A 23495-nucleotide genomic window follows, 5' to 3' on the forward strand; every position below is an offset into this window, starting at 1 on the left:
CCAGCGCTCTCTCATATCTCCTCTCTCCCAGCACTCTCTCATATCTCCTCTCTCCCAGCGCTCTCTCATATCTCCTCTCTCCCAGCGCTCTCTCATATCTCCTCTCTCATATCTCCTCTCTCCCAGCGCTCTCTCATATCTCCTCTCTCCCAGCGCTCTCTCATATCTCCTCTCTCCCAGCGCTCTCTCATATCTCCTCTCTCCCAGCGCTCTCTCATATCTCCTCTCTCCCAGCACTCTCTCATATCTCCTCTCTCCCAGCGCTCTCTCATATCTCCTCTCTCCCAGCACTCTCTCATATCTCCTCTCTCCCAGCGCTCTCTCATATCTCCTCTCTCCCAGCGCTCTCTCATATCTCCTCTCTCCCAGCGCTCTCTCATATCTCCTCTCTCCCAGCGCTCTCTCATATCTCCTCTCTCCCAGCGCTCTCTCATATCTCCTCTCTCTTATCTCCTCTCTCATATCTCCTCTCTCCCAGCGCTCTCTCATATCTCCTCTCTCCCAGCGCTCTCTCATATCTCCTCTCTCCCAGCGCTCTCTCATATCTCCTCTCTCCCAGCGCTCTCTCATATCTCCTCTCTCCCAGCGCTCTCTCATATCTCCTCTCTCCCAGCACTCTCTCATATCTCCTCTCTCCCAGCGCTCTCTCATATCTCCTCTCTCATATCTCCTCTCTCCCAGCGCTCTCTCATATCTCCTCTCTCATATCTCCTCTCTCCCAGCGCTCTCTCATATCTCCTCTCTCCCAGAACTCTCTCATATCTCCTCTTCCCCAGTCTCTCTCCCAGCGCTCCTCATATCTCCTCTTCCCCAGTCTCTATCTCTCCCAGCGCTCCTCATATCTCCTCTTCCCCAGTCTCTATCTCTCCCAGCGCTCCTCATATCTCCTCTCTCCCAGCACTCTCTCATATCTCCTCTTCCCCAGTCTCTCTCCCAGCGCTCCTCATATCTCCTCTTCCCCAGTCTCTCTCCCAGCGATCCTCATATCTCCTCTTCCCCAGTCTCTCTCCCAGCGCTCCTCATATCTTCCTCTTCCCCAGTCTCTCTCCCAGCGCTCCTCATATCTCCTCTTCCCCTGTCTCTCTCTCTCCCAGCGCTCTCTCATATCTCCTCTCTCCCAGCATTCTCTCATATCTCCTCTTCCCCAGTCTCTCTCCCAGCGCTCCTCATATCTCCTCTTCCCCAGTCTCTCTCCCAGCGCTCCTCATATCTTCCTCTTCCCCAGTCTCTCTCCCAGCGCTCCTCATATCTCCTCTTCCCCAGTCTCTCTCCCAGCGCTCCTCATATCTCCTCTTCCCCAGTCTCTCTCCCAGCGCTCCTCATATCTCCTCTTCCCCAGTCTCTCTCTCTCCCAGCGCTCCTCATATCTCCTCTTCCCCAGTCTCTCTCCCAGCGCTCCTCATATCTTCCTCTTCCCCAGTCTCTCTCCCAGCGCTCCTCATATCTCCTCTTCCCCAGTCTCTCTCTCCCAGCGCTCCTCATATCTTCCTCTTCCCCAGTCTCTCTCTCTCTCCCAGCGCTCCTCATATCTCCTCTTCCCCAGTCTCTCTCCCAGCACTCCTCATATCTTCCTCTTCCCCAGTCTCTCTCCCAGCGCTCCTCATATCTCCTCTTCCCCAGTCTCTCTCCCAGCGCTCCTCATATCTCCTCTTCCCCAGTCTCTCTCTCTCCCAGCGCTCCTCATATCTCCTCTTCCCCAGTCTCTCTCTCTCCCAGCGCTCCTCATATCTCCTCTTCCCCAGTCTCTCTCCCAGTGCTCCTCATATCTCCTCTTCCCCAGTCTCTCTCCCAGTGCTCCTCATATCTCCTCTTCCCCAGTCTCTCTCCCAGCACTCCTCATATCTCCTCTTCCCCAGTCTCTCTCCCAGCACTCCTCATATCTCCTCTTCCCCAGTCTCTCTCCCAGCGCTCCTCATATCTCCTCTTCCCCAGTCTCTCTCTCCCAGCGCTCCTCATATCTTCCTCTTCCCCAGTCTCTCTCTCCCAGCGCTCCTCATATCTCCCCTTCCCCAGTCTCTCTCCCAGCGCTCCTCATATCTCCCCTTCTCCAGTCTCACTCCCAGCGCTCCTCATATCTCCTCTTCCCCAGTTTCTCTCCCAGCGCTCCTCATATCTCCTCTTCCCTAGTCTCTCTCTCCCAGCGCTCCTCATATCTCCTCTTCCCCAGTCTCTCTCTCCCAGCGCTCCTCATATCTCCTCTTCCCCAGTCTCTCTCTCCCAGCGCTCCTCATATCTCCTCTTCCCCAGTCTCTCACTCCCAGCGCTCCTCATATCTCCTCTTCCCCAGTCTCTCTCTCCCAGCGCTCCTCATATCTCCTCTTCCCCAGTCTCTCTCCCAGCGCTCCTCATATCTCCTCTTCCCCAGTCTCTCTCCCAGTGCTCCTCATATCTCCTCTTCCCCAGTCTCACCCCCAGCGCTCCTCATATCTCCTCTTCCCCAGTCTCTCTCCCAGCGCTCCTCATATCTTCCTCTTCCCCAGTCTCTCTCTCCCAGCGCTCCTCATATCTCCTCTTCCCCAGTCTCTGTCTCCCAGCGCTCCTAATATCTCCTCTTCCCCAGTCTCTCTCCCAGCGCTCCTCATATCTTCCTCTTCCCCAGTCTCTCTCTTCCAGCGCTCCTCATATCTTCCTCTTCCCCAGTCTCTGTCTCCCAGCGCTCCTCATATCTCCTCTTCCCCAGTCTCTCACTCCCAGCGCTCCTCATATCTCCTCTTCCCCAGTCTCTCTCCCAGCGCTCCTCATATCTCCTCTTCCCCAGTCTCTCTCTCCCAGCGCTCCTCATATCTTCCTCTTCCCCAGTCTCTCTCCCAGCGCTCCTCATATCTTCCTCTTCCCAAGTCTCTCCCAGCGCTCCTCATATCTTCCTCTTCCCCAGTCTCTCTCGCTCAGCGCTACTCATATCTCCCCTTCCCCAGTCTCTCTCCCTGCGCTCCTCATATCTCCTCTTCCCCAGTGTCTCTCTCTCCCAGCGCTCCTCATATCTCCTCTTCCCCAGTCTCTCTCCCAGCGCTCCTCATATCTCCTCTTCCCCAGTCTCTCTCCCAGCGCTCCTCATATCTCCTCTTCCCCAGTCTCTCTCCCAGCGCTCCTCATATCTCCTCTTCCCCAGTCTCTCTCTCTCCCAGCGCTCCTCATATCTTCCTCTTCCCCAGTCTCTCTCCCAGCACTCCTCATATCTCCTCTTCCCCAGTCTCTCTCCCAGCGCTCCTCATATCTTCCTCTTCCCCAGTCTCTCTCTCCCAGCGCTCCTCATAGCTCCTCTTCCCCAGTCTCTCTCCCAGCGCTCCTCATATCTTCCTCTTCCCCAGTCTCTCTCCCAGCGCTCCTCATATCTCCTCTTCCCCAGTCTCTCTCTCTCTCCCAGTACTCCTCATATCTTCCTCTTCCCTAGTCTCTCTCCCAGCGCTCCTCATATCTCCTCTTCCCCAGTCTCTCTCCCAGCGCTCCTCATATCTTCCCCTTCCCCAGCCTCTCTTTCTCCCAGCGCTCCTCATATCTCCTCTTCCCCAGTCTCTCACTCCCAGCGCTCCTCATATCTCCTCTTCCCCAGTCTCTCTCCCAGCGCTCCTCATATCTCCTCTTCCCCAGTCTCTCTCCCACTGCTCCTCATATCTCCTCTTCCCCAGTCTCTCTCCCAGCGCTCCTCATATCTCCTCTTCCCCAGTCTCTCTCCCAGCGCTCCTCATATCTTCCTCTTCCCCAGTCTCTCTCCCAGCGCTCCTCATATCTCCTCTTCCCCAGTCTCTCTCCCAGCGCTCCTCATATCTTCCTCTTCCCCAGTCTCTCTCCCAGTGCTCCTCATATCTCCTCTTCCCCAGTCTCTCTCCCAGCGCTCCTCATATCTTCCTCTTCCCCAGTCTCTCTCCCAGTGCTCCTCATATCTCCTCTTCCCCAGTCTCTCTCCCAGCGATCCTCATATCTCCTCTTCCCCAGTCTCACTCCCAGCGCTCCTCATATCTCCTCTTCCCCAGTCTCTCTCTCCCAGCACTCCTCATATCTTCCTCTTCCCCAGTCTCTCTCCCAGCGCTCCTCATATCTCCTCTTCCCCAGTCTCTCTCCCAGCGCTCCTCATATCTTCCTCTTCCCCAGTCTCACTCCCAGCGCTCCTCATATCTCCTCTTCCCCAGTCTCTCTCCCAGCACTCCTCATATCTTCCTCTTCCCCAGTCTCTCTCTCCCAGTGCTCCTCATATCTTCCTCTTCCCCAGTCTCTCTCCCAGCGCTCCTCATATCTTCCTCTTCCCCAGTCTCTCTCCCAGTGCTCCTCATATCTCCTCTTCCCCAGTCTCTCTCCCAGTGCTCCTCATATCTTCCTCTTCCCCAGTCTCTCTCTCTCTCCCAGCGCTCCTCATATCTCCTCTTCCCCAGTCTCTCTCCCAGTGCTCCTCATATCTCCTCTTCCCCAGTCTCTCTCCCAGCGCTCCTCATATCTTCCTCTTCCCCAGTCTCTCTCCCAGCACTCCTCATATCTTCTCTTCCCCAGACTCTCTCCCAGCGCTCCTCATATCTTCCTCTTCCCCAGTCTCTCTCCCAGCGCTCCTCATATCTCCTCTTCCCCAGTCTCTCTCCCAGCACTCCTCATATCTCCTCTTCCCCAGTCTCTCTCCCAGTGCTCCTCATATCTCCTCTTCCCCAGTCTCTCTCCCAGCGCTCCTCATATCTTCCTCTTCCCCAGTCTCTCTCCCAGCGCTCCTCATATCTTCCTCTTCCCCAGTCTCTCTCCCAGCCCTCCTCATATCTTCTCTTCCCCAGACTCTCTCCCAGCGCTCCTCATATCTTCCTCTTCCCCAGTCTCTCTCCCAGCGCTCCTCATATCTTCCTCTTCCCCAGTCTCTCTCCCAGCGCTCCTCATATCTCCTCTTCCCCAGTCTCTCTCCCAGTGCTCCTCATATCTCCTCTTCCCCAGTCTCTCTCCCAGCGCTCCTCATATCTCCTCTTCCCCAGTCTCTCTCCCAGTGCTCCTCATATCTCCTCTTCCCCAGTCTCACTCCCAGCGCTCCTCATATCTCCTCTTCCCCAGTCTCTCTCCCAGCGCTCCTCATATCTTCCTCTTCCCCAGTCTCTCTCCCAGCGCTCCTCATATCTTCCTCTTCCCCAGTCTCTCTCCCAGCGCTCCTCATATCTTCCTCTTCTCCAGTCTCTCTCCCAGTGCTCCTCATATCTCCTCTTCCCCAGTCTCTCTCCCAGCGCTCCTCATATCTCCTCTTCCCCAGTCTCACTCCCAGCGCTCCTCATATCTTCCTCTTCCCCAGTCTCTCTCCCAGCACTCCTCATATCTTCCTCTTCCCCAGTCTCTCTCTCCCAGCGCTCCTCATATCTTCCTCTTCCCCAGTCTCTCTCCCAGTGCTCCTCATATCTCCTCTTCCCCAGTCTCTCTCCCAGCGCTCCTCATATCTTCCTCTTCCCCAGTCTCTCTCCCAGTGCTCCTCATATCTCCTCTTCCCCAGTCTCTCTCCCAGCGCTCCTCATATCTCCTCTTCCCCAGTCTCTCTCCCAGCGCTCCTCATATCTCCTCTTCCCCAGTCTCTCTCCCAGCGCTCCTCATATCTTCCTCTTCCCCAGTCTCTCTCCCAGCGCTCCTCATATCTTCCTCTTCCCCAGTCTCTCTCTCCCAGTGCTCCTCATATCTCCTCTTCCCCAGTCTCTCTCCCAGTGCTCCTCATATCTCCTCTTCCCCAGTCTCTCTCCCAGCGCTCCTCATATCTCCTCTTCCCCAGTCTCTCTCCCAGCGCTCCTCATATCTCCTCTTCCCCAGTCTCTCTCCCAGCACTCCTCATATCTCCTCTTCCCCAGTCTCTCTCCCAGCGCTCCTCATATCTCCTCTTCCCCAGTCTCTCTCCCAGCGCTCCTCATATCTTCCTCTTCCCCAGTCTCTCTCCCAGCGCTCCTCATATCTCCTCTTCCCCAGTCTCTCTCCCAGCGCTCCTCATATCTTCCTCTTCCCCAGTCTCTCTCCCAGCGCTCCTCATATCTCCTCTTCCCCAGTCTCTCTCCCAGCGCTCCTTATATCTCCTCTTCCCCAGTCTCTCTCCCAGCGCTCCTTATATCTCCTCTTCCCCAGTCTCTCTCCCAGCGCTCCTCATATCTCCTCTTCCCCAGTCTCTCTCCCAGCACTCCTCATATCTCCTCTTCCCCAGTCTCTCTCCCAGCGCTCCTCATATCTCCTCTTCCCCAGTCTCTCTCCCAGCACTCCTCATATCTCCTCTTCCCCAGTCTCTCTCCCAGCACTCCTCATATCTCCTCTTCCCCAGTCTCTCTCCCAGTGCTCCTCATATCTCCTCTTCCCCAGTCTCTCTCCCAGCGCTCCTCATATCTTCCTCTTCCCCAGTCTCTCTCCCAGCGCTCCTCATATCTCCTCTTCCCCAGTCTCTCTCCCAGCGCTCCTCATATCTTCCTCTTCCCCAGTCTCTCTCCCAGCGCTCCTCATATCTCCTCTTCCCCATTCTCTCTCCCAGCGCTCCTTATATCTCCTCTTCCCCAGTCTCACTCCCAGCGCTCCTCATATCTCCTCTTCCCCAGTCTCTCTCTCCCAGCACTCCTCATATCTTCCTCTTCCCCAGTCTCTCTCCCAGCGCTCCTCATATCTCCTCTTCCCCAGTCTCTCTCCCAGCACTCCTAATATCTCCTCTTCCCCAGTCTCTCTCCCAGCGCTCCTCATATCTTCCTCTTCCCCAGTCTCTCTCCCAGCGCTCCTCATATCTTCCTCTTCCCCAGTCTCTCTCCCAGCGCTCCTCATATCTTCCTCTTCCCCAGTCTCTCTCCCAGTGCTCCTCATATCTCCTCTTCCCCAGTCTCTCTCCCAGCGCTCCTTATATCTCCTCTTCCCCAGTCTCTCTCCCAGCACTCCTCATATCTTCCTCTTCCCCAGTCTATGTCTCTGCCGGTTTCTGAGTCTCTCTCACTTTTTTCACCATCTTTCTGTGTTTCTTTCTCCTCAGGGCGGAGCCGGTCCTAAGGGAGCAAAGGGAGCTTCGGTGAGAGTTCTGCCTGTGTCACTGTGTCACCCTGTGGAAGAAGGGACAGAAATCTATCTGCCTCCTGTCTGTGTCCGTGTGTCACCCTGCGGGGGGAGGGACAGACTCATAGCTCCCTTCTGTCTGTGTCACTGTGTCACCCTGCGGGGGGAGGGACAGACTCATAGCTCCCTTCTGTCTGTGTCACCCTGCGGGGGGAGGGACAGGCTCATAGCTCCCTTCTGTCTGTGTCACTGTATCACCCTGCGGGGGGAGGGACAGACTCATAGCTCCCTTCTGTCTGTGTCACTGTGTCACCCTGCGGGGGGAGGGACAGACTCATAGCTCCCTTCTGTCTGTGTCACTGTGTCACCCTGCGGGGGAGAGGGACAGGCTCATAGCTCCCTTCTGTCTGTGTCACTGTATCACCCTGCGGGGGGAGGGACAAGACTCATAGCTCCCTTCTGTCTGTGTCACCCTGCGGGGGGGAGGGACAGACTCATAGCTCCCTTCTGTCTGTGTCACCCTGTGGGGCGAGGGGCAGACTGTTTCCCTTGCAGAGTTTAGATTTGATAACCTTTCTCTGTCTCCATTTATCTCACCCCTCTCTTTATTACACAGGGACAAGCCGGACCCAAGGGACAGAAAGGAGTACAAGGTCCCGCTGGAATGCCAGTAAGTCTGTCACAATCTGTCACTTGCTGTGTCCCTGGTTAACCCTACGTGACCCTCCATTTTTTTCCATCTACAGAAAGATATATCATGCTATGCATGTCTGAAACATGGCACATGTATGTTAGCGCACAATATGGCAGTGTTTGTCTGGGTATCAGTACATACACCCAGGAATGAACATGGGGACAGATTGGGAGAATTTGCACAATGGGAAAACTTCTCCATCAGGAATTCATTCTTCAAGAAGAATCCAAAACAGGAAATGGACATGGAGAGGACTCAATGGAACCAGGAATGAAAGTGACTCTATCCCAACAAGAAACACGTGATGGAAGACTGCACCGTCCCTAACCATTTTGATACAAGGAGTAATCACCGATTGGTTCGGTACAGATTACATCTGAATGGGATGTTGGAAAGAAGAAAAGTGATTAATAAGAAGACAAAAAACATCAATAACCTCAAGAATAACAGCAGAGGATTTCAGCGGACAGGCCGTTTCTGCGGCTGGAGATTCACTTTAACAAGCGGTTCTGAACAAAATGATGAAGACGTCATTTTTAGAGCAGAAAAAACTGGAGGAATCGCTGATATAAAACAGTGAATATCAGCTGAGACGAAGCAATTACTGAGGAGATGACAGGAAATGAAGCGATCCCAAGGCCCAAGAATAAGAAGTGAATATGCAGAGCTGTGCGAGGCGCTCCGCAAACGTATAACTAAAGACGTAAGAAAATGTAACGGCGATTCAGTGACGCTGTGACGCGGTGATGCGGAGAAAGGATAACACACGTTTCAAGACTGAAGAAGCAAATTATCGCACTCAAACAAGACGATGGATCAACAATAACAGACCGCGCACTTATCATAAAGAGAGTTGAGGACTTGTACATGACATTGTACAAGAACACATAGCACAGGGTATAATCCAGCAGGGGAAGAGCCAGAAGAAACCACCAATGATGCACCAAGTGTCCTTCCAGAAGAAGGCAATAACTCCATGGAGAATGGGCAGGTTCCCGAGGAGAAGTAGGGAAAATCCTTACACATCTTTACATGCGTCCTTCCAGAAGAAGGCAATAACTCCACTGAGAATGGGCAGGCTCCCGGGGAGATGTAGGGAAAATCCTTACACAAGTCTTTACATGCGTCCTTCCAGAAGAAGGCAATAACTCCATGGAGAATGGGCCGGCTCCCAGGGAGAAGTAGGGAAAATCCTCACACATCTTTACATGCGTCCTTCCAGAAGAAGGCAATAACTCCATGGAGAATGGGCCGGCTCCCGGGGAGAAGTAGGGAAAATCCTCACACATCTTTACATGCGTCCTTCCAGAAGAAGGCAATAACTCCATGGAGAATGGGCAGGCTCCCGGGGAGAAGTAGGGAAAATTCTTACACAAGTCTTTACATGCGGCCTTCCAGAAGAAGGCAATAACTCCATGGAGAATGGGCAGGCTCCCGGGGAGAAGTAGGGAAAATCCTCACACATCTTTACATGCGTCCTTCCAGAAGAAGGCAATAACTCCATGGAGAATGGTCAGGTTCTCGGGGAAAGTAGGGAAAATCCTTACACAAGTCTTTACATGCGGTCTTCCAGAAGAAGGCAATAACTCCATGGAGAATGGGCAGGCACCCGGGGAGAAGTAGGGAAAATCCTCACACATCTTTACATGCGTCCTTCCAGAAGAAGGCAGTAACTCCATGGAGAATGGGCGGGCTCCCGGGGAGAAGTAGGGAAAATCCTTACACATCTTTACATGCGGCCTTCCAGAAGAAGGCAATAACTCCATGGAGAATTGGCAGGCTCCCGGGGAGAAGTAGGGAAAATCCTTACACAAGTCTTTACATGCGTCCTTCCAGAAGAAGGCAATAACTCCATGGAGAATGGGCAGGCTCCCGGGGAGAAGTAGGAAAAATCCTCACACAAGTCTTTACATGCGTCCTTCCAGAAGAAGGCAATAACTCCATGGAGAATGGGCAGCCTCCCGGGGAGAAGAGGGGAAATCCTTACACATCTTTACATGCGTCCTTCCAGAAGAAGGCAATAAATCCATGGAGAATAGGCCGGCTCCCGGGGAGAAGTAAGGAAAATCCTTACACAAGTCTTTACATGCATCCTTCCAGAAGAAGGCAATAACTCCATAGTCAATAATTGGCATTAGCATCTGCTGTGCGATACGCTTTCTGACCAGCAGACTTAGGGAGGATTTGTTCCTGTAAAGTACCCCTAGTTTGGCATAGGTCTTGGTTGTCAGGGTATCAATGTGCATCTCGAATGTTAAGTGGGAGTCAAACAATCCCAGAACAATGGAGTAATGCCGCAGTTATCCTCATCCACAAGCAATGGGACAAAGACCTCAAGTACTACAGAGCAATTAAGAGACAGATATTTATTATTTGTATTCTGTACGTGCAAAAATCTCATGTAATACTGTAGTTGTTTTAATTCTGTGTATAAATATAAACAGTATATACACATAATACGAACGTATATTTCTCTCTATAAATATATATTCACAGAAGGGTGTCGTTCCGTAAGATTGAACGCATTAAACGTGTCCCTTTATTCTCACATGGAGAAACCTATGGAGTCAGACGTTTGCCCGTGTCCTTGTGTCACGTATGTGCCTCTCTCTGTCCCCTTCGTAGGGTCCCCCGGGTGAGGTGATCCAGCCGCTGCCCTTCCAGATGCCCAAGAAGAACAAACGTTCGATCGATGCCAGTCAGATCATGGCAGAGGAGCCCGCTGGGGACTACTCGGACGGAATGGAGGAGATCTACGGCTCCCTCAATGCCCTGAAGAAGGACATCGAGCTCATGAGGACTCCCCTGGGCACCAAGGAGCACCCAGCCCGGACATGCCAGGACCTGAAGCTCTGTCACCCAGATCTTCCCGATGGTGAGTAGGGGCATCTACAGTAACTCTGATGAGATAAGAGGTCGAGTCAGTCCGGCGGGTCCCCCCTGGTACCTATCCTGTAAAAAGATGGGGTGAGGGTTGAATAAGCAGGGGGAATTGCTGCTTTACTAGAGTCAACAGGGGCCCCCTCTGATGGGATGAGACGGGGCCTCCCCTCTGATGGGATGAAATCTTTATTCTTTTATAGTAATTCATAATACTTGACTAAATAATGCATGACACTGACACAAGATGACACCATTATACACTGCTCAGTGACATCATAAGGGTGTACACCCTGCCCATAACATCATCCCTACGCCCTACGTACATTGTCGCAGAACACGAGCTCTGTGCGGAGACATCCAACTATATTCAAGGTTGTGCATGTTATGTCACAAACACAATAGTGATGTCACTGGTGTGATGTCACAGTGCCTGCCCTCCTCTCTCTCAGGGGAATACTGGATCGATCCCAACCAGGGCTGCACTCGGGACTCGTTCAAGGTCTTCTGTAACTTCACAGCGGGAGGAGAGTCCTGTATCTTCCCCAGCAAGGACACCGAGAAGGTGAGAGGGAGGACACGGTGTTCATACCCCCAGGAGGGCAGTCAGGAGCCCTGCGCTCAGTGTCGCTCACTCTCTTCCTCATCCTCCCCTGCAGGTTAAGATGTCGTCCTGGAGTACGGAGAAGAGAGAGACCTGGTACAGCCAGTTCCAGAGTGGGAGCAAGGTGAGGGGCGGAGGGGGCGCGAGAGGGCAGAGTTAGGGGGGGAGAGGTCACACATGGGTGGTACCTGGGAGAAGTAGTGGTCTTCTATAATCATAGATCTTATTCACTCTCTTCTCTCTCCCTAACACGTCTGCTCTCCCTCACACGTCTCCTCACCTCACACACGTCTCCTCTCCTCTCACACGTCTCCTCTCCTCTCACATGTCTCACATCTCTCCCCTCTCTCACATCTCTCCCCTCTCTCCCCTCTCTCACATCTCTCCCCTCACATCTCTTCCTCACATCTCTCCTCTCTCACATCTCTCCCATCTCCGTCCTCTCACATCTGTCATCTCTCTCCCTGCAGTTCTCTTACGTGGATTCGGACAGTAACCCCGTGGGCGTGGTACAGCTGACCTTCCTGCGCCTGCTGAGCGTCTCCGCCCACCAGAACTTCACGTATCACTGCCACCGCTCGTCTGCCTGGCATCTCTCCTCCACCGACAGCTACCACAAGGCTCTGCACTTCATGGGCGCCAACGAGGAGGACCTCTCCTTCCACACTAGCCCCTACATCAAGGCTTTGAGAGACGGCTGCGCGGTGAGTGAGGGGGGTGGGGAGAGGTCGCATCCTACAGAGAACATGGTTAGAACATGTATGTGGTTGTCACGGGGGACCAGGACTTTTAACAACTATTTATATTTGTACCGCGATCATTCACAAGACAAGGTGGTAAAAACAAAATGCAGTTTATTCGGGTAAAGCCGCGTACACCGCAAAGAATTACACAAAATACAGACAAAAGCACACTTACTGGGAGTGAAATCTGGCTCTACTAGGTGCCGGGCGCCTGCTTCGGAAGGCTGACCCTGACCGGGATATACACCCGGGTTTCCTGGTCCTCTTCTCGGCTTCAGTTCCTGGCTGCGACGGTTACGTTCTAAAACGGGAACATGGACCTCGCGTCTGACGTAGTCTCTGCCGGGCAGACTTTCTCAGACCCTGATCCTGACGCGGGACGTAGTCTCTGCCGGGCAGACTTTCTCAGACCCTGATCCTGACGCGGGACGTTGTCTCTGCCGGGCAGACTTTCTCAGACCCTGATCCTGACGCGGGACGTAGTCTCTGCCGGGCAGACTTTCTCAGACCCTGATCCTGACGCGGGACGTAGTCTCTGCCGGGCAGACTTTCTCAGACCCTGATCCTGACGCGGGACGTAGTCTCTGCCGGGCAGACTTTCTCAGACCCTGATCCTGATGCGGGACGTAGTCTCTGCCGGGCAGACTTTCTCAGACCCTGATCCTGACGCGGGACGTAATCTCTGCCGGGCAGACTTTCTCAGACCCTGATCCTGACGCGGGACGTAGTCTCTGCCGGGCAGACTTTCTCAGACCCTGATCCGGATGTGGGACGTAGTCTCTGCCGGGCAGACTTTCTCAGACCCTGATCCTGACGCGGGACGTAGTCTCTGCCGGGCAGACTTTCTCAGACCCTGATCCTGACGCGGGACGTAGTCTCTGCCGGGCAGACTTTCTCAGACCCTGATCCTGACGCGGGACGTAGTCTCTGCCGGGCAGACTTTCTCAGACCCTGATCCTGACGCGGGACGTAGTCTCTGCCGGGCAGACTTTCTCAGACCCTGATCCTGACGCGGGACGTAGTCTCTGCCGGGCAGACTTTCTCAGACCCTGATCCTGACGCGGGACGTAGTCTCTGCCGGGCACACTTTCTCAGATCCTGATCCTGACGCGGGACGTAGTCTCTGCGGGCAGACTTTCTCAGACCCCGATCCTGACGCGGGACGTAGTCTCTGCCGGGCAGACTTTCTCAGACCCTGATCCTGACGCGGGACGTAGTCTCTGCCGGGCAGACTTTCTCAGACCCTGATCCTGACGCGGGACGTAGTCTCTGCCGGGCAGACTTTCTCAGACCCTGATCCTGACGCGGGACGTAGTCTCTGCCGGGCAGACTTTCTCAGACCCTGATCCTGACGCGGGACGTAGTCTCTGCCGGGCAGACTTTCTACGACCCTGATCCTGACGCGGGACGTAGTCTCTGCCGGGCAGACTTTCTACGACCCTGATCCTGACGCGGGACGTAGTCTCTGCCGGGCAGACTTTCTCAGAACCTGATCCTGACGCGGGACGTAGTCTCTGCCGGGCAGACTTTCTACGACCCTGATCCTGACGCGGGACGTAGTCTCTGCCGGGCAGACTTTCTCAGGCCCTGATCCTGACGCGGGACGTAGTCTCTGCCGGGCAGACTTTCTCAGACCCCGATCCTGACGCGGGACGTAGTCTCTGCCGGGCAGACTTTCTCAGAACCTGATCCTGACGCGAGACGTAGTCTCTGCCGGGCAGACTTTCTCAGACCCCGATCCTGTCGCGGGACGTAGTCTCTGCCGGGCAGACTTTCTCAGAACCTGATCCTGACGCGGGACGTAGTCTCTGCCGGGCAGACTTTCTCAGACCCTGATCCTGACGCGGGACGTAGTCTCTGCCGGGCAGACTTTCTCAGACCCTGATCCTGACGCGGGACGTAGTCTCTGCCGGGCAGACTTTCTCAGACCCTGATCCTGACGCGGGACGTAGTCTCTGCCGGGCAGACTTTCTCAGACCCTGATCCTGACGTGGGACGTAGTCTCTGCCGGGCAGACTTTCTCAGACCCTGATCCTGACGCGGGACGTAGTCTCTGCCGGGCAGACTTTCTCAGGCCCTGATCCTGACGCGGGACGTAGTCTCTGCCGGGCAGACTTTCTCAGACCCTGATCCTGACGCGGGACGTAGTCTCTTCCGGGCAGACTTTCTCAGACCCTGATCCTGACGCGGGACGTAGTCTCTGCCGGGCAGACTTTCTCAGAACCTGATCCTGACGCGGGACGTAGTCTCTGCCGGGCAGACTTTCTCAGACCCTGATCCTGACGCGGGACGTAGTCTCTGCCGGGCAGACTTTCTCAGACCCTGATCCTGACGCGGGACGTAGTCTCTGCCGGGCAGACTTTCTCAGACCCTGATCCTGACGCGGGACGTAGTCTCTGCCGGGCAGACTTTCTCAGAACCTGATCCTGACGCAGGACGTAGTCTCTGCCGGGCAGACTTTCTCAGACCCTGATCCTGACGCGGGACGTAGTCTCTGCCGGGCAGACTTTCTCAGATCCTGATCCTGACGCGGGACGTAGTCTCTGCCGGGCAGACTTTTCCAGATCCTGATCCTGACGCGGGACGTAGTCTCTGCCGGGCAGACTTTCTCAGACCCTGATCCTGACGCGGGACGTAGTCTCTGCCGAGCAGACTTTCCTAGCTTCAAAACGAAGCAGGACGCTCTGCTATTTGTGACAGAGCAACTTTGAAAAGCCCGTCCTGGCTTCATCGACACAAGTCACTGGATGGTCTGGTTCTCTGCCTCGGCCATCTCCTTACATACACTCATCTAAGCTATCCTTAGCATGGAGCTAGAAGGAGCGACCAATCAGAGCATGGGAACCCTATCCCAGTAGCCAATAGAAACAGGGGCTCGTCTCTGGGCTGACGTCAGAGGAGGAGGCGTACGAGAGGGAAATAAACCGAGTGAGCGGGAAATATGAATTAGCCAATGGGAGAGGCGCCTACGAGCTGTATCTCCCCGGCTAACTCATTGCCACCCACTGGGCAGGCTCCACCAAGTCTAGGAGACTAAAAAGGTGTCCCCACAAGGTGCTGTTTGTTCTCTGGACCTGGACAATCTCCCTTCTTTTCCCACCGAACGGTCTTCTCATCCCTGGACATCCTCTCTCCTCTTTGAGTTACGGACTCTATGCAGACATGCCGGCGTCTATGCGGATGCCCGGGCTGACTGTATAGAGACTTATAGCAAATACCCGGAATGACTGTATAGATCTTATACACAAAGTCTAAAACATTATAAAATATATTTTAATAAAGTAGGACTTTGGGAACCGTCTACTTATCAGGGAAAAATAGGACTGGGATATTTGGGCTCGGAAACCAGGAGTCTAGGGGACACAGGGCAGCCCCGGTGTAATTTACCCCGCGTACCGGCAAATCATGCCTGCTCGCCGGGGAGAATTAGGGGACTACCGGTAACCGGTATACACATATACTCCCAGAGAGGTAATACTGGTATACACACACACGCCCAGAGAGGTAATACCGGTATACACATACACGCCCAGAGAGGTAATACCGGTATACACATACACGCCCAGAGAGGCAATACTGGTATACACACACACGCCCAGAGAGGTAATACCGGTATATACATACACGCCCAGAGAGGTAATACTGGTATACACACACACGCCCAGAGAGGTAATACCGGTATACACATACACGCCCAGAGAGGTAATACCGGTATACACATACACGCCCAGAGAGGCAATACTGGTATACACACACACGCCCAGAGAGGTAATACTGGTATACACATACACGCCCAGAGAGGTAATACCGCTATACACATACACGCCCAGAGAGGTAATACCGGCATACACATACACGCCCAGAGAGGTAATACCGGTATACACATACACACCCAGAGAGGTAATACCGGTATACACATACACGCCCAGAGAGGTAATACCGGTATACACATACACGCCAAGAGAGGTAATACCGGTATACACATACAAGCCCAGAGAGGTAATACCGGTATACACATACATGTACAGAGAGGTAATACCGGTATACACATACACACATAGAGAGGTAATACCGGTATACACATACACGCCCAGAGAGGTAATACCGGTATTCACATACACGCCCAGAGAGGTAATACCGCTATACACATACACGCCCAGAGAGGTAATACCGGTATACACATACACGCCCAGAGAGGTAATACCGGTATACACGTACACGCTCAGAGAGGTAATACCGGTATACACATACACGCCCTGAGAGATAATACCGGTATACACATACATGTACAGAGAGGTAATACCGGTATACACATACACGCCCAGAGAGGTAATACCGGTATACACATACACTCCCAGAGAGGTAATACCGGTATACACATACACGCCCAGAGAGGTAATACCGGTATACACATACACGGCCAGAGAGGTAATACCGGTATACACATACACGCCCAGAGAGGTAATACCGGTATACACATACACGCCCAGAGAGGTAATACCGGTATACACGTACACGCTCAGAGAGGTAATACCGGTATACACATACACGCCCTGAGAGATAATACCGGTATACACATACATGTACAGAGAGGTAATACCGATATACACATACACGCCCAGAGAGGTAATACCGGTATACACATACACGCCCAGAGAGGTAATACCGGTATACACATACACTCCCAGAGAGGTAATACCGGTATACACATACACGCCCAGAGAGGTAATACCGGTATACACATACACGCCCAGAGAGGTAATACCGGTATACACATACACGCCCAGAGAGGTAATACCGGTATACACGTACACGCCCAGAGAGGTAATACCGGTATACACATACACGCCCAGAGAGGTAATACCGGTATACACATACACGCCCAGAGAGCTAATACCGGTATACACATACACGCCCAGAGAGGTAATACCTGTATACACATACATGCCCAGAGAGGTAATACCGGTATACACATACACGCCCAGAGAGGTAATACCGGTATACACATACACGTCCAGAGAGGTAATACCGGTATACACATACACCCCCAGAGAGGTAATACCGGTATACACATACACGCCCAGAGAGGTAATACCGGTATACACATACACGCCCAGAGAGGTAATACCGGTATACACATACACGCCCAGAGAGGTAATACCGGTATACACATACACGCCCAGAGAGGTAATACCGATATACACATACACGCCCAGAGAGGTAATACCGGTATACACATACACGCCCAGAGAGGTAATACCGGTATACACATACACGCCCAGAGAGGTAATACCGATATACACATACACGCCCAGAGAGGTAATACCGGTATACACATACACGCCCAGAGAGGTAATACCGCTATACACATACACGCCCAGAGAGGTAATACCTGTATACACGTACACGCTCAGAGAGGTATACACATACACACCCAGTATTACCTCTTATTTTTTACTGGATAGAGTGTCCAAATACAGGACAGTCCGGTTGAATACTGGACCCCTGGCACCCTATGGGTGCCTCAGTATGGGTTACCGTGACTCAGGGCGCTGGATTCAGGCGGCTGGGCGATGAGGTAGCAAGGTTGTAAAATAATGGGCGCCAGGATCTTTTGTCGTACAGCTGTTATTATCCGTGTCCCCGGGCACCGCTCACACACATGACAACGCTGTACTGGTTTTATACCAGACACACATAGATACGGGGCTCCCATTGGCGCCCACTCTTAGCACTCACATGGAGGTGCGTCGGCTTAGTTGTTTTACTTGTGTGGGACCCGCCCCCCGCTGTTGCTTGGGATCATCTGTAATACCCCGGTTACACCGGGCCCCTACGGGAATCCTGGTGGGTACTTTACAAGTGACTATGGTACCTTTGGCCTGTTTGGGAACTGTCGCTTCCATGCAGACAGAGGCATATTAATGCGGATCCGCGGTGAGGCCGACCCGCTGACTCCCGGGAGACCTCTTTCCCCTCTGTGGCCGGTTCCCATTCGTCTTCTTCTGGGATCCTAACGTAGAGGGGCACTGTCCCTATCTACAACATAATAAAGCAGGGGCCTGGTTAAACATCTAACACACATTGATTGTAAGAGGAAGTTACTATGAGTTGGAGGAAATTTGGGATGCACAAAATGTCACGTGTGTTACTGCTGTGGCACGCTTTCTACATGTGCTATACAAAGATGTACATACAATACACACAAAGTGAGCATCTAAGTGAAACAATCCTCCTTTCTCTCCACCCTGCAGATGAGGAAAGGCACAGACAAGACAGTCCTAGAGGTGCACACGCCCCTCGTGGACCAGCTCCCTCTGACGGACGCCATGTTCATGGACTTTGGAGAACCCAACCAGAAGTTCGGTTTTGAGGTTGGACCTGTATGTTTTCTGGGCTGAGGCGACTCGAACAAAACCTGATCCTGCCCCCGGCAAATAAAAAGAAGGACCCCCCGTTCCCTGTATCCCTATAACCCAGTATTCAAGAAGCTCAGCTGAAGAGGAGCAGAAGGAACGCCCCCCCACCAGCCCCCCAGACGAGGCGAAAACAAGAGACCTCCTGGTCAACGTGTGACAATGACCTTGAGGCCAGGAGGAACCTCGGACGACCAATGAACCAAAGAAAGATTTTCACATAGACTCTTAGCCAGAATTATTTGATTATTAATCCCGGCGCTAACACACACAGGGGGAGAAAAAAAAATGGTGTCCGCATCCCGTCCCCTAAAACTTCACATCGGTCGGTGGGACGTTATGAGCAGACTTTAAACCCCAAGAGCCTTCTCTACCCTTAAACTCTCCCCACGCCCTCCTCTCTCGCCCGTATTTAACGCGAAAGCAAAGTGTCTGAACTCGGGACTCCCGTTTATTTCCCCCCTCCCCCCTCTGTGGAGAAATGAAAGTTTTAAATATTATTTAAAAGAAATAATAATTGATACAATTTGCGATGAATCCCCCCCATCCCCCTCGTACACGGGCTACAAACAAAATGTTTAACAACGTATCGCCCCAAACGTCTGTGAACATATTTTCACTATGGTGCTCGGAGATAAAAGCTTATTATTTGATCCATGAGATGATACAAAAACCTCACAGGTGCTCAGAGTATTACTGTGTAATGTTTGTAAGTATTTTTTGTATTGTAATATATAATCTATAATTTTGCTGCTTTTTTTTTTATTGCTGGTTTTTCTTCTCGTTTCTGCGCATGTTCCCCGCATCACTTCCTGTTCTGCCTGTCGACTTCCTGTCCACCCTCTCCGCTCTTCCCCGCGCCCTGTCCTGACTCGTCCCCGCTGGTTCTCGACCTCGAGCTTTCGCTGCCGATCGTTTTCTCTTCTTTATTTAAATAAATGACATGCAAAAGGTGAAACCTTCAGAGGAATCGGCTGCTAGGATGGGTGTATTTCTTACGAGGGGTCACTAACCATATCAAAATAAATCTGGAGATAGCACTAAAAATGTACTAAAAATTGGATGCAGGGTGCTCATTCCTCCAAGATATCAAGGAAAAAGGGGGGAGGGGGTTACTAGCACTCGCCGACCATACAAAGATGATCAAAAAGCTAGGAATATGCCAAAATAGAAATATTTAATCATGAAAGCAGTGGAAGTGCTGGGTGATAATGGTGAAAGGCAGGGCTACATGTCATTTCCCAGAATCCCTTGTTGCAGTGGGAGCACTGTATGCTGGGGGATAATGGGGAAAGGCGGGGCTGCATGTCATTTCCCAGAATCCCTTGCTGCAGTGGAAGTGCTGTGTGCTGGGTGATAATGGTGAAAGGCAGGGCTACATGTCATTTCCCAGAATCCCTTGTTGCAGTGGAAGTGCTGTGTGCGGGGGGGATAATGGGGAAAGGCGGGGCTGCATGTCATTTCCCAGAATCCCTTGCTGCAGTGGAAGCACTGCATGCTGGGGGATAATGGTGAAAGGCGGGGTTGCAGACCTGTCTAAGACATACAGATGAGCACACAGTAATATTTCCATTTGCTATATGCTTTGCTGTGGAGGGTTTTTGTCACTTTTTTTACACACCATAACGTAACTTTATTTATATATATATAAAGTTAAGTTATGGTGGGTAAAAAAAAGTGACAAAAATCCTCCACAGCAAAGCATATAGCAAATGGAAATATTACTGTGTGCTCATCTGCATGTCTTAGACAGGTCTGCAACCCCGCCTTTCCCCATTATCCCCCCGCACACAGAACTTCCACTGCAGCAAGGGATTCTGGGAAATGACATGCAACCTCGCCTTTCACCATTATCCCCCCGCACACAGTACTTCCTCTGCAGCAAGGGATTCTGGGAAATGACATGCAGCCCTGCCTTTCACCATTATCCCCCCGCACACAGCACTTCCACTGCAGCAAGGGATTCTGGGAAATGACATGCAGCCCCGCCTTTCACCATTATTATATATATATATATCATCTACAAGAGAGAAGCGCAAACTGCCACGGTGCCGTATATATAGAAAGTTTTAATCAAAGTATAATAAACAGATGTGCCTTACACAGGGGAAAGCATTAAAAGCATATAGAACCAGTCTGACACCTCCATCTGTTCTGTCCGCTTCCTCCGGAGATGATGTCCCCATCAGAGTCTTCTCCGTGTAGCCTGCGCGTCCGCAGACCCCCTGGCAGCTGATCCACAGAGGTGACGGTGTAACCTGGAATTGTTCTGGCGTAGGGAGGATTGGTGAGACTGCGCCTGGCACAGATCGGATCTCTCCGAGAATAACACAGCACCACTCCTACGCGTTTCGTGGTGATATTCACTTCATCAGGGAGTAATGGTGCTGTCTACGTACCTACATTGTATACGGCAGAACTGGTTTAACTGGTTAATTGAAAAAGTGTTTATAAAAAATATATATAAGCAGTGGTCGACAAATCACCCAAAAATCTACTCGCCGAACAAAAAAAAATCTACTCGCCACCTAGTACCACGTGTGCTGCTTGGGCCAATAGGAGCTCGCCACGCTGTTAAATCCACTCACCCGGGGCGTGCAAATGTATAGGTTTGTCGAACACTGTATATAAGCATAGAGAATATATAAAGTGTGCCAATCAGAGATATAAATTATAAAGGCACTGGAGAGCAAGCTCTGCAGTAACACTCGGGACGTGAATGATGGGTCATTTGTATTGTATTGTATGTCTTTATTTATACAGCGCCATTAATGTACATAGCGCTTCACAGTACTAATACATGTGGTAATCAAATAAATAACAGATAATATAAATAACAGAGCATGGGAATAAGTGCTTCAGACATAAAAGTAACATTAAGGAAGAGGAGTCCCTGCCCCGAGGAGCTTACAGTCTAATTGGTAGGTAGGGAGAACGTACAGAGACAGTAGGAGGGAGTTCTGGTAAGTGCGTCTGCAGGGGGCCAAGCTTTATGTATCATGTGTTCAGAATATCCACAGTGCTATTCATATGCTTCTTTAAGCCAGTGTGTCTTAAGGTGGGTCTTAAAGGTGGATAGAGAGGGTGCTAGTCGGGTACTGAGGGGAAGGGCATTCCAGAGGTGTGGGGCAGTCAGTGAGAAAGGTTTAAGGCGGGAGAGAGCTTTAGATACAAAGGGGGAAGAAAGAAGACATCCTTGAGCAGAACGCAAGAGTCGGGATGGTGCATGGCGAGAAATTAGGGCTGAGATGTAAGGAGGGGCAGAGGGGGGTATAGTGAGGTATTAGGGTGAGATGTAAGGAGGGGCAGAGGGGGGTATAGTGAGATGTAAGGAGGGGCAGAAGAGTGTAAAGCTTTAAAAGTGAGGAGAAGAATGGAGTGTGAGACATTTAAATGATATTATCTCAAGTAAATAAGCACAGAAAAAAACACAGAGATGACACACACGTAAGAACCGTCCTGGGTGGGTCTGAGCGAGAGAGTGGATCTAATAACTAATGGTTATTAACGGTGTGACCCCAGTTCCTGATAACCAGGGTGACAGGTCCCCACAGGGGTTGGGGTAAGCCCTTTAGATGAGGCACTGTAGCAACACCTGCTAAGTCTGCCGGCTGTATTGCTACGGTCGCTAGTATTGTTGCTTAGTGTCTAGTAACAAAGTGTGTAGGGACTGCAACATAGTAACATAGCAACATAGTAACATAGTAACAGGGGTGTTGCATAAGCCATAGCTGCAATCGCTGATAGAGGTTACAGTGCGGGCTGCAGCGCTTGCTGCTGGAGGTAATAGCGCTTATACTGAGGGGCAGGGGGCACTATATCCCCGGAACAGACCGCGGTCTGAAAAAGGCTCAGAACGGGCAGTGCAGGTGCAAAGCCAGTCACTACATAACCCCTTCCAGGAGATTAGACAACCCCGATCACACAAAGGGGGGAGGAGGGGTGTGTGCATGTTTTTACTGGGTAGGGTTACTGTGGGGGGGGGGGGGGGGGAGAGTGCATGTTACAACAGGGTAGGGTTACTGTGGGGGGGGGGGGTCATGTTATAACGGGGTAGGGTGTGGTTTCTGGGGTGGAAAGTCCCTGGCAAAGGATTTAATAACACATCCTATAAACAGACGCATGTGTCTCATTCCCAGCAACGCTGCACAGCAGCCAATGGGCTCGTCCCGTGAGAGCGTGTCACCTGTGTCCGGGTAGGAGACAAAAATACAGAGCTAAGATTTGGTGCAGGTGCAGTTCCCATCAGCGCCATTTGGGGGAGACAGAGAACAGCGAGAGGTTCCGGACCTTGTAATATAGCAACTATGTGTTGGTCAAATTAAATGTGTCACATGAATCCAAAGCATTGGAGATAGCGGCACTCTGTAATGTGGCCTGTATCTCGGGAAGCAGGGACTGCAACATAGCAACAGGGACCTTTCATAAGCCATAGCTGCAATCGCTACATAGTTACATAGTTACATAGTAGATGAGGTTGAAAAAGACTTCCGTCCATCAAACCTATGCTAAATTTAGACAACAGATACTTTATCCTATATCTATACTTATTGATCCAGAGGAAGGCAAACAAAAAAACCCCATTAAGGGGAAAATAAATTCCTTCCTGACTCCAGGATTTGGCAATTGGATTAATCCCTGGATCAGCATCCTTCCCATGTATACTTATTTGGTATATCCCTGTATACCTTTCCCATCTAAAAAGATGTCCAACCTTTTTGTGAACAAATCTATTGTATCTGCCATCCCAGTCTCCATGGGTAATGAATCCCACACTGTAACTGCCCTTACTGTAAAGAACCCTTTCCTTTGTTGCTGGTGAAATCTCCTTTCCTCCAACCTTAAGGGATGGCCCCGAGTCCTTTGTACTGCCCGTGGGATGAATAGTTATTTTGAAAGCTCCTTGTATTGTCCCCGAATATATTTGTATATAGTTATCATATCCCCTCTTAGACGCCACTTTTCTAATGTAAATAAATCTAATTTAGCTAGCCTCTCCTCATAAGTTAGATTGTCCATCCCCTTTATTAATTTGGTGGCTCTTCTCTGCACTCTCTCTAGTTCCATAATGTCTTTTTTTAGGATTGGTGCCCAAAATTGTATAACCTTACATTTATCTGTATTAAACCTCATCTGCCATTTACCTGCCCAGGTTTCCAGTCTCTCCAAGTCCTTCTGAAGAGAAATTACATTCTGCTCTG

At 51.7% G+C, this 23495-nt stretch overlaps 1 protein-coding gene across 1 annotated transcript in view; it reads left to right on the forward strand.

Moving 5' to 3' along the window:
• The window catches only part of LOC142474708 (collagen alpha-1(V) chain-like), a 54948-nt gene extending 35905 nt beyond the window's left edge, over positions 1-19043 (forward strand). The window contains exons 8-14 of the mRNA XM_075580894.1: positions 6938-6973; positions 7574-7627; positions 10277-10526; positions 10984-11096; positions 11191-11259; positions 11606-11839; positions 18133-19043. Of these exons, the coding sequence (XP_075437009.1) occupies positions 6938-6973; positions 7574-7627; positions 10277-10526; positions 10984-11096; positions 11191-11259; positions 11606-11839; positions 18133-18279 (903 nt within the window). The 3' untranslated portion in view covers positions 18280-19043. The remainder of the gene's footprint in view (positions 1-6937; positions 6974-7573; positions 7628-10276; positions 10527-10983; positions 11097-11190; positions 11260-11605; positions 11840-18132) is intronic.
• Positions 19044-23495: the final 4452 nt, after the last annotated feature.

The sequence above is a fragment of the Ascaphus truei genome (genome assembly GCF_040206685.1).
Source record: "Ascaphus truei isolate aAscTru1 chromosome 20 unlocalized genomic scaffold, aAscTru1.hap1 SUPER_20_unloc_2, whole genome shotgun sequence".
Lineage (NCBI taxonomy): Eukaryota > Metazoa > Chordata > Amphibia > Anura > Ascaphidae > Ascaphus > Ascaphus truei.